Source organism: Stenella coeruleoalba (genome assembly GCF_951394435.1).
Source record: "Stenella coeruleoalba genome assembly, chromosome: 15".
Classification (NCBI taxonomy): Eukaryota; Metazoa; Chordata; class Mammalia; order Artiodactyla; family Delphinidae; genus Stenella; species Stenella coeruleoalba.
Genome location: NC_137161.1, coordinates 71,704,885 through 71,715,960, shown reverse-complemented (window position 1 = coordinate 71,715,960; position 11,076 = coordinate 71,704,885). Strand labels below are relative to the sequence as shown.

Below are 11,076 nucleotides of genomic sequence, written 5' to 3'. Positions count from 1 at the left end.
GAAGAGAAACAGGAGGGGGTTAGAGTCTCTGGGATCTAGCAGCAAGCAGAGCAGGGTGGCTCACCCAAGAGTGGGGAAGTGAGGGCAGGGCTGGACCTGGTAGAGCAGCAGGGAGTCAGGAGCTGCGATTGACCGAAACCCCAGCTTCCCACCACCCTCACTGCACCTCCCACCCCCTCTGGGAAGGGAAATTACATTTCCCCATTTTAGCAAGGGGTGGTGAGAGGGAAGACTGAGTGAACACAAAGCCGAAAGTACAAGCAGGACGGAAAGTGAAACCGGGCGCAGCCCCCAGTATAAGACTCCCCCTGCCCGGGAGATGGCTGTCCAAAGAGGCTGGCCCCACCATGGGCCAGACGGCAGGCGACATTGGCTGGCGTGAGTTTGAGGCCAGGGCTGGGGCAGAGGGGTGGGGGGCCTGGCTGAGACTGGGCAGAGGATGGGTGAACTTGCCTGCTGTGGATGGGCGCCAAGGGCTGAGGTGCTACTATGTGGGCAAGACTAAGGATACAGGATACAGCTGACTGGAGGATGGGAGTGAGACAGGCATAAACTGGGGAGAGGGGATGGGGCAGAGGGGTAGTGATCAAGCCAGGGCTGGGCAGAGGATGGGGCAGGGCAGATTGGCTGGCATGAACGGGGGGACAGCGTTCTGCAGAAGGGTGGAAGTTTGGTGAGGGCTGGGCTGAGGATGGGAAGAGTTGACTGGCATGAATGGGGAGAGTCGGGCAGGCGCTCTGACCAGGACCAGGAGCATAGATGAAGCGTTTATTTGGGGTGGATGAGCAGGGGCCAATCAGCTTGGCTGAGAACTGGGTCTGGCTAGAGGAAAAACAGTCGGAGCAGGGGGCTGGGGCCAAGGAGTCGGCAGCCTAACTGGGTCAAGGGTCTGCAGTCTGAAGCTTGGGAGGAGGTCCAAGCTACAGATGGTGGCTGAAGAGCTCAGAGGCTGGAAAGAGAGCTCTAGACAGAGGAGCCGATGGTAGGGTCGGGGTAGGGACCAAGGGCTGAAAGACGGGGACAGAACCTTCAAAGGCCGGGCGAAAGCCCCAGGATTGGCTGCAGAGGGGAAGGAGAAACCAAGGGAAGGGTCTGGGGGCTCCAGAGCTCAGGCAGAAAGCAGGGGGTCAGTAAGAGACGGCACAGCTCAGTTCTGGGTGGGCAATATCCACCAGGGCCTCGGGGTGCCCACCCATAGAGCTAGGAAGAACCCCAGTCTGCCTTAAGTCTCCAGGGTGCCAGAGCGGACCCCAAGCCAGGGAGCCTGAATGCTAGATTGCAGGCATGACCCACCACCTGTGTTAAGTCCATGGGCGTAGTGGAAGCGCCCAGAATCTCCCCTTAGTCTTTACTGAGAGTACATTTCGAGGAGCAGAGCCCAGGGCTTAGAGATCAAGGATGGATAGGAAAGAGGCATGGAGAGAAGGGGGGGCAGGAACAGACTTCAACTTAGTGACCAGTTTTGGTTTGGGTTTCGAGAAGAATTGTGTAACTCCCTAGTGATTGCTAGATTTCCTCTCCCTGAAGAAGACACGGCCCTCTTCCCAGAGCTCCAGCCCCACTGCCCCTCTTCCTTCTTTCCAGGAAATGCAGGGCAGGAAGCACTTTCAGAAATCAGCCAGTCTGACTCCCCCATTTTACAGATGGGAGCCTGAGGCACAGAGATAAGACGTGACTTGTTCAAGGGAAAAACCCAAATGAGAAACAGGTTCAGCCTCCCATTCCAGACCCTCCTCCCTCTCCTGGCACCCCGTGTTCCTCCCAGCCTGCAGAGTGATCTACCTGCCTTGGGGGAGGCTGGACCAATCTGTCCTTCTGACTCCCCGGGATAGAGCCTCAGCATCATCAGCCCACCCCTGGGGCCCTGGTTCAGGTCATCAGAGCCGCCTGGCTGAGCCCGGGGAATCCTTGGCAGAACAGACCGTGCCCACGCCAGGGGAGGTGGCGGTCTCCTCTGAGTTCCCTGGGGGAAGCATGCAGGCTCTGCATTTGGGCAGATCTGGAATCCAGTCCTGGTCCCCTCACCCTCTGGCTATGTACCCTTGGGCAAGTCAACCTTACTGAGCCTCACTTTCCCCATCTGCAAAATAGGGAGAATAATAGCACCCAGGCTGCCACATACCCTCGTGCAGTTTGTTCACTGAGAAAGACACTTGGCCGAGGGAGATAGTGGGGTTCAAGATGCAGCCCGAGATCCGCTTGCAAAGGCGGGCACTCTGTGCAAGACTGTGTCTGCCTGGGGGAAGGGGCACTTTCCTTTCACTGTACAGAGATGCCATATGGTGTCTCAACAGCTTGTTAGTGGTTTTGAGGGGTCAGTGAGATGACACACAGAGCGTGCCTGTAGTCCCTTCCCTTTCCTGAGTTCTTTTCCAGCTCTTCCCCTCATCTTGCCCGCCCCCTCCTCATTGCTCCAGGGGTCAGCCTTTTGCTACTCTCCTTGCTCCTGGCTCGAGCTGGTGTCTGGGGATTCCCGAGGCCCCCAGGGAGGCCCCTCCGGAGCCTGCAGGAGTTGCAGAGGGAGTTCAAGGTCAGCCTGCATCTCTCCAGGAAGCTGCTCTCCGAGGTTCGGGTCCAGGCCCGTGACTTTGTGAGTCTCCCTAATGCAGCTGGCTCTGGGGATGGGAAGATCTCCAATCCCCTCGGGCCCCCACTAAAAGACCTTGCCCCATAGGCTGAATCTCACCTGCCAGGAGTGAACCTGGACCTTCTGCCCCTGGGAGAGCAGCTCCCCAACGTTTCCCTGACCTTCCAGGCCTGGCGTGGCCTCTCTGTGAGTGGCGGACTGGCGGGGTGGGACAGGCAAACTGGCAATAAAGCTGGGCTGGGGGGATGGAGATAAAGTTGGGGATTGAATTGAAGATGGATTTGGGGATAAATTGAGGGAGAGAATCTCGATGAGGCTGGGTAGGTCACTGAATATAAAGATGAGGCTGGAATAAAGAAATGGCGTTAGGAAGAAGGTAAGAATGAAGCTGAGCAAGGAAAGATGTGGGGATGGGAACAGAATGGGGTTGGGGTTAGAGGTTAGTATGGAGGAGGCGTGGAGCTGGTGTTACGAGTGAGAATGGTAAGAGGTTAGGGATGGGAAGAAGGTTGGGGATGAGAGTGAAAATGAAGTGGGGGATAGAGAAAGAATGGGGATCGCTGGTGAGGATGGGAATGGAATGGGGTTGGGTAGAGTTGGAGATGGGATGGAGAGATGGTGACATTGAGGCTGGACACAAGAAAGAGGGATGGAATTGGGATAAGCATGGGAACAAGGATGGGAAAGAAGTTGAAGACACAATGAAAACAAGTGAGGAGATGGAGATGGGGCGGGGCGGTAGAGAAGGGAATGGAATGGGGTTGTGGGTAGAGAGTGACAGAAGGATGGAGATGGGGTTGGGGGTTGGAGATGAGCTCGGGTGTGACTGAAAATGAGGTTGGAAAAGGAGATAGGATAGAGATCAGACACAGTGGAGATGGGAATGGTGATGAACATAGGAAGGGAGTAGAGATGGAGATGTGGTTAAGGATGAGAATAGATATGGGGACGGAATGGGGATTGGAGTTCATGCTGGGAATGGGACCCAAATACAGATGAGGTTGGGTTTGAAGTGGGTCATCCTTGGCCTGCAGGCCTTTCCTGATGCCTTCCCTCCCCTTCCACAGGCCCCAGAAAGACTCCGCTTCCTCTCCATGACACTTCACCCCTTCCATACCCTGTTGGGAGGGCTGGGGAGCCAGGGGTTCTGGACCAGTTCAGAGAGGTTGCAGCTGTGGGCCATGAGGCTGGATCTCCGAGATCTGCAGCAGCATCTCCGCTTCCAGGTAGAGTGCCCACCCACCCTCCTCGACCCCCAGAGATGAACACTCAAAATTGAGGCTCATTGGTTCTCTTTGAAAACACCCCCTGCCCAGAGGTAGGATAAGTCTGGAAGGAGATGCTCCAGGTCCTCTGAGTGTGTGTGTGTGTGTGTGTGTGTGTGTGTGTGTGTGTGTAGGTGTACCAGGTCCTACCTCTGCCCCCTGAACCTCTGCCTTCTCTTGGGGTCTTGGTCTTAAATGAGAGAAGCCAGGACAGCATCTGGCATCAGCAGGCCCTACAGCAAACAAAGCACGTTCCCTTCTCCCTCATCCTCTGACATCACCAGATTCTCCTGAACATTTCAAAGGGAAACAGGAATTTTACCCTTAATAAAAGAATCGAAAATGAAAACAGCATAAAAACTAACCATATCACCTTTCTGCCCATTTCTGATCTTAAGACGACGCTTAAGAGAGGAACTTCCAGTTCCCTGGTGGCCTAGTGGTTAGGACTCCAGGCTTTCATTGCCAGGGACCAGGTTCTATCCCTGGTAGGGGAACATCCCGAAAGCCCCATGGCACAGCAAAAAAAAAAAAAAAAAAAGAGAGAGAGAAAGAGAGGACCTTCCAGAGTCCCCAGCCCCCCGGGCAATCCTGGATGAGTGAGAGCCAGCTCCATGAGCACCATCTTGCTCTGTGACTTCCATTTATTTGAACCAAAAACAAAATCAGGCAGTTCACATGAAACGATGACATAATGGAGGATGCGAAGTAGGGGTTGTCCAGGGAAACCATGCCCTTGTGGTCTCTGATGTCATTCTGCACCACTGGGCACATAAAGGAACAAGGATTCATTCAGGGTCTCAGGCGGGCCATTCTCTGACCCATGGGTCTCTCCCCACAGGTGCTGGCTGCAGGATTCAACCTCCCTGAGGAGGAGGAGAATGAGGAGGGGGAGGGGCTGCTCCCAGGGGCTCTGGGCGGCCCCTTGCAGATGTCAGCCCAGGTGTCCTGGCCCCGGCTCCTCTACACCTACCAGTCGCTACACTCCTTGGAAATTGTCTTGTCTCGGGCGGTGAGGGACCTGCTGCTGCTCTCCCAGGCCGGGAACCCAGCCCAGGCCTTGGAGTTCCCCACACCCAGCTCCCAGCCCTGATGGAGGGTGACTTCTTAGCCCCTTCCCTCCACCCATCAGGACTTGAGGACTGGAGTCTGGGCCGGCAGACAGGCTCTGGCTCATCTGCCTTAGACAAGGCACGACTCCACTGTTCTCCTGCCCCAGACCCTATCCAATAACTTAAGGCCCCTCCAGTCCTTGCCAGATATTTATTTCTTAGATATTTATTTATTGTTTAGAAAAATGGTTTATTTATTGTTTCGGGGACCTGCTGGTCATCCTCAGACTAGGCTGCCACGCTGGGTGCCTAATAAAGCACTCTCACCCTCTCTCTGCCTCGGCTTCTTTTCAGAGAAGGGGTCCCGACACGCAAAGGGGCCCTGGAACAGAGTCTGAGGCTTCTGTTTACCCTGGACTCCTCTCTGATCTTACATTTTTGGGGTTCCTGGCCCACCTTCCCCCACTCTGGCTTGTTCAGCTGGTGGCTGCCGTAGTAACCAGCAGAGTTCTGAGACCGAGCTCCCACTTTGGAAGCTCAAGGCAGCTGGTCTGCTTCTCTTTGGTTGCAAATGGAGCACCACCGGCCCTCCTGACCTCTTCCTCCAGGCCGGCTTCAACCTCAGAGGTTTGCATTAGTCCTACACAGCTCTCCAGGGCCTGATGGGGGGTTGAGAATCCGGGGGGGGGGTCAAGGAGTGGGCGCAGTAGAGGGGGAAGGCTGTGGGGAGAACTGTCTCTGTCGTCGCTCAGTCCTCCAAGCAGCTGAGACAGGCTGGGGAGGTAGGCAAGGCAGGCCATCAGAGAGAGATGACCCCAGCGGGGCAGTGGTCCACCAGCCACATTGGACAGTCAGACTCCTTAAGTTCATGGTTCTCGCAGACATCTGGCTCTGTCTGCTCCGTGAATGACACACCAAGAAACTAAGGCCCAGAGGGTGGAAAGGATGCGTCCAAAGCGGCAGAGGGAGTCAGGCTGAGCAGGGTTCAACCCAGCCTTCTGAGCCTCACGTCCCAGTCACTGGGGCTTTGGCTGGCCCAGCCTGGCTCGCAGCTCCTGCATCATGCCAGGGTGTGCCAGGCCAAACCTGCAGACGGAAGACAGGCCGTGGGAGCTGGTGTCCAGATGCCGTCAGCCTCCTCCCCATCCCAGGCCGGTCACCTCCCCCTGGGCTTACCTCTGTCCCAGGGGCCTTCTGGCTGGCAATGGAGTCCCTTCAGGGCTGGAGGAGCTTGGCTCCGGGGCGTGCTCTGGCTCGAGAAGTCTCTGTTCGGGGGCTACCAGCTCTTCCTCCGGTGGGGGGCTGGGAGGCTCCTGCGGTTGCTCAGGGGCGGGGTTCCGTCGGAAAGAGGGCCGGGAGCGGCGCTGTGAGGAGCTGCGGGAGAGGAGGGCTCGGCTCCTCGGGACAGAGACGTCCAGGCGAGCCCCGGGGAGCAGGGCCTACGGGGAAGAGGGCACGGGGTACCACGGGGCCGGCTTCAGCTTCGAGATTCTGCTCTGTCCAGCCCAGGACCCTACCTGGAGCCCTCACCTCACTCCAGCTGCTGTGAGCCTCTCCGCATGGTCCAGGCTTAGCCTCTGCAGGGTCCTGGTTGGTTGACGGGTCCTCTTGGCCCTGGATGCCCTCCAGGCCTTCTGGGTCAATCTCCTCAGCCTCTGCCTTTTGGTCTCCAGTCACCTCGATATCCTCCACCGCAAGGGGCCTTTGTGCCTCTCCCTCGGGGTGCGTGTCCCCGTGCTGCCCCTCACCGCTTTGCCCCTGCTCTGTCCCTTGCCATCCTCCAGCCTCTTCTTCCCACAGTGTGTGCCCTCCTGGGAGGCCCTCTACCCTCACCACCTGGGAGCCCGAGGTAACGCCATCCATCCCCCAGCTTCCTTCTGCTACTGCGGATTCCTCCACCTCAGCCTGCTGTCCCCCGGGCTCACCCTCCCGAGGGGCCTCAGAAGCCTCTGCTTGGCCACCTCTGCCAGGCGCCTCCTCCTCTGCTGAGCCCTCCAGGCCAAACTCCTGCCCACCTGTTTTCTCCCCCTCTGCAGCCACTACCAGGTCCTCACCTCCGCCGGCTTCCTCTCTCCCTTCTGAATCCCAGTCTCTCCCGAATGCTTCCTCAGCCTCTCTGCCGGGCCTGTCCCCAGTCCCAGGAGCCCTTCCATCCAGAGCTGCCTTATCCTCCACCGTCTCGGTAGCCAAAGAATTTGTCTCCAGTTCGTTGCTGTCCTGGAGACTCAGAGCCTCCGCCTCCAGCCTCCAGCCTCTCCTGGATGTTCTGTCTGCCCCCCAGGGCACGGTGGCCTCCACCTCCTCCTCCTTGGTCTCTGTGGCGTCTGACTCTCCCAATGACTGGACGGTCCCTGCTTCTGCTCCCTGCCTTCCACCCAGCTCCTGGTTCTCTGCTCCAGGGGTCTCCCCCTCCTCTGCTCCACGCCAGGCTTCCTTTGCTTTCATCCATTCCCCACCTGCCTCTGGGACCTCTGGTCGTGCAGACTCTCGGCCTCCTTCAGCCTCCGCCACTGGTGCCTGGCCTCCTGTAGCCTCCTCCTTCCCCTCTTCAGCATCTGCTTTTTCCTCCTGGGTGTTCCCTCTCTCCACATCCCTTCTTCTGTCTTCCCAGGCTTCCGCCACAGAGCTGTTAGGTTCTACATACCCCACGTTCCTGGGATATTCCTCCAGGCTCCTCTCTGTCTCCTCCCTGCTCCGGGCTGGAATGCTGCAGAGCTCTTCCTTACATGCCTGCCCTTCCTCAAGTTGCTCTATGGGGGTCTGGGGGCCTCCCACCAGCTCAGGTTCTTGGCCTTCAGTGACCCTGTGCTCGAGGCCCCCCCACCCCACCTCCAGTGCTTCTCCCCTGGCCTGAGCCTCTTCCTCACCCCTCTCCCTGCTGAACTCCTTCTTGGGCCTGGCCTCTGGCGTTGCCTCCAAGTCAACATCACCTTCAGCCTCATTTGCTGCTTTGTCCTGGAGCAGCTCAGCCTCTGCAGCCCAGCAACTCCTCTGCTGTTGCTCGGCCTCCTCTGCCTGCACCACCTCCTTGAGACTGGTTTGAGCAGCCCTGATCTCTGAGTCTTGCCTCTCCACAGCCTCTCCCTCAGCCTGATCTGCCTGGCCCTCAAAGCCCTCCCCTCCCTCCGCCTCTGACTCCTGACCTTCCTCAGCTTCCCTCCCTGCTGCCTGGTCCTCGGCCGCTTCTTCCACTCTCTCGGTTCCCAGGGCCTGGGTCTGTTTGGGGAAGAGGCTCACTTCAACCTCTCTATTCTCATCTACCTCCTCCTCCTCCTGGCCTCCCTTGGAGGTCTCCTCTAGGGCCCAGACTCTCCCAGTACCCTCTGGGATCCTTTCTCCTGGGACTGCCCCATGTTCAGTCTCCCCAACCCCTGGGAGGTCAGCCTGCTCCCTGCCTGAGGTTTCCCTGTCCTCAGATTCTGCCCCTGGCTCCTGTGTCCCCTGTGCCCTTGTGCTTCGGCCACTCCTTACCACTACCACCTCTTCTTCCCTCCCAGCCCCTTTGGCCCCAGGCCCCTGGATCTCCTCTGCAGCTGTCTCATCAACCCCCTGCTCTGATTCCTTTCTGTCCTCTGCTACCTTTTGCCCATCAACACTCGCCGTCCGCTCAAGCTCCTTGTGCCAGGTCCCCTCTGACTCCGCCCCTCCAGCCACCCCTGGCTCTGTTGCCCTGACCTCTTCCTCCTCCTCCTCCCGTTCCCAGGTTCTCAGTGTCTCCTCTCTCTTCACTTCCTGCTCATCGGGCTGCTGACTCTCCTGGGCTTGGCTACTCCTGTCTCGACCAGCCTCAGACCCTGCCTCAGATTTCCTTCTGGGCTCCAGGGGGATACTTGAATGCTGGCATCTCGTGGCCGTGGCTGCCTCCCAGGCCCCAGTGTCCTGCCTATCTGCTTGAGACCCATGGGAGCTGCCTTGTCTGCCACCCCAGGTCTGTTCTGTAGCTGAGCTTTCCTCCTGGCACCTTCCAGCCTCTCCAGGCCCTCTCAGCCCTCCATCCCCCTTGCTTTGGCTGCCTCCAAGGCCCTCCACGGCCTCCTGGGCTTCCTCCTCTACCTTCCCCCCGAGGCTTCTTGCAACCACCTCCCCCAGTTCCTCAGCTGCACACGCCTCCCTCCTCTCTGCACTGGGGACATCATCTCCCATAAGGTAGGAGACAAAGGTGCTGAAAGACTCCTAGAAGAAAAGAGGGATAGGGACAAAGGTATTAAGAGGAAGCCCAGCCCTCTCCCTCGGGGCCCTGGGCCAGAGGGACTCGGGAGAAGGAAGAGGGGTTCTAGGATCTAGGAGGAGGAGGGGGACAGAATCTGCAGAAGGAGCAGGAAACGGCCTAGATTAGAGGTGTGTGGATGTGTTTGTGGAGATGAGGGGATTGAAATCCAGAGAAGATCGGGCTAGCAGGCTGCCTGATTGTGGGGAAGGAATCTTGAGTCTGAGGAGAAGCTCAAAGGGAGAAGGGAAGGTGAGGCCCCAGGGAGCAGGGTGAAAATCTCTGGCCTCTCTTTGCCCCTCTCACCAGTGCCCCCCTCAAGGCCTGATGCAGCCCAGGGAGATGTAGCCGGAGGAAATCCATCCTGTCTGTCTCTGTCTGTGTGTCCAGAAAGCTGACAATGATTGTCCCCACCCACCAAGCCAGTCTTCCCCAGGACCCAAGACACTTCCTCTTCCCCTGTCTCTCCCTGACGCATCCCCACCCCGAGCCCTGCCCACCTTCTGCAATGCCCACAGCTGCTTCCAGCCCAGGCTGGGAGGTGGGTGTATATCACACAGGGGACTCAGGTGGTGTACATTCAAAGCTAAAGGGCAAGGGAGGAGGACCGAAAGGAAAGAGCGGGAGCAGGAGACCTCAGAATTGGGGAGGGGGGAGGGGCATGTGGCAACTGCAGCTCAAGTGACTCAGGTCTTGTATTTACACCTCAGCCGTTTCCGTCTCCCCCCAAAGCCACAGCCTCTCTGTGAGAGGAAGCTGGGGTTTGTGGTTCCTGTTTTGCCTGGGGACAAGGAGTAGGAATGAGGAGGGGGCTGGTAAGAGCTCTGGCTTCTCATTTCAGGGTCATTAATGCTTCCCCAAGAGGAAGAAGGGGCTGGATTGGTGGCTCCAATGCCCATTCCCTCACCTGTAGTCATTCTTGTGAAACGAAACTTGGCTAAACTTTGTACTGTGGTTATTCACGTCTACCTCCCAGCCTCCTTTGAGTTCCTTGAAGGTGGAGGCCATGTATGACACGTTGCTGAATTTCTAGAGCCCGGCATGGGTAGTAGGATCCCATTTTTCATTGGTTGAGTGATCTGGGAAGCAGACCAAAGGGGGTACATTTCAAACAGCAGTCTGAGGGCCTGGTGGTGAGAAAGAGCTGGGAGAGGTGGGCACTGACTGTTGGAAGCCCACAAGAGAGATTAGCAGGGGAAAGACGTGATGAAGAAAATTCAGGATGTTGCTTTACCACCTAGAGGAAGGTAAGAGAATAATCGCTCCTTATCTGGGACTTTGTGAAGTGACCTTAATCGACACCTTTTCCTTGGGTCCCCTCCCTGAGCCTCACTTTCCAAATTTCCAATTAGAGGAACTAGATGAGATCACAGAATCAGAATCTTGGGCCTTAGAATGATCTGGTCTAAGCACCCTTAATGCAGGCAGGAATCCTGCAGCAGCCAGCACCCCTGCCTCTGGTGCTCTATTTCTTTGTTTGTTTGTTTGTTTTTTGCGTTACGCAGGCCTCTCAGTGCTGCGGCCTCTCCCGTTGCGGAGCACAGGCTCCGGACGCGTAGGCCCAGCGGCCATGGCCCACGGTCCCAGCCGCTCCGCGGCATGCGGGATCCTCCCGGACCGCACAAACCCGCGTCCCCTGCATTGGCAGGCGGACTCCCAACCACTGTGCCACCAGGGAAGCCCTGGTGCTCTATTTCTTATTGCCGAGTCTCTAAGGTCACCTTTAGGTCTAACGTTGTATGTTCATCAGTAAATTTCCTTTTTTGTTTTCTCATCTGTAAAACCAGGGTTGAACTACTACTTTGGTTCTAAGATAATTTGAGAAAGGGGCTCTGTTAACCACCTTGGATACTGCCAACAGACAATTCATGAAATCTTTTTAGGTGGGTGTTATCTTTATGTGCAGTTTCTAAAGCAATCTAAAGGCAACAACAGACAGAAATAAGAATGACCTGAAGCTGGCTG

At 57.2% G+C, this 11,076-nt stretch overlaps 2 protein-coding genes across 2 annotated transcripts; one reads left to right on the top strand and one right to left on the bottom strand.

Moving 5' to 3' along the window:
• Positions 1–347: 347 nt before the first annotated feature.
• On the top strand, positions 348–5,798 carry IL27 (interleukin 27; the record flags this gene model as incomplete). The annotated part of the gene is made up of 5 exons (XM_079946209.1): positions 348–378; positions 2,418–2,590; positions 2,675–2,773; positions 3,655–3,813; positions 4,694–5,798. 5 exons carry the CDS (start codon positions 348–350, stop codon positions 4,943–4,945), a joined length of 714 nt encoding a protein of 237 aa, XP_079802335.1. The 3' UTR covers positions 4,946–5,798.
• Positions 5,799–5,920: 122 nt separating this feature from the next.
• On the bottom strand, positions 5,921–9,489 carry APOBR (apolipoprotein B receptor; the record flags this gene model as incomplete). Its single annotated transcript, XM_079946041.1, has 4 exons — positions 9,418–9,489; positions 6,435–9,077; positions 6,081–6,343; positions 5,921–5,990 (listed from the first exon to the last, which is right to left on the bottom strand). The coding sequence occupies exons 1-4, from the start codon at positions 9,472–9,474 to the stop codon at positions 5,921–5,923; spliced, it is 3,033 nt and encodes a 1,010-aa protein (XP_079802167.1). The 5' UTR covers positions 9,475–9,489.
• Between the last annotated feature and the right edge of the window lie 1,587 nt (positions 9,490–11,076).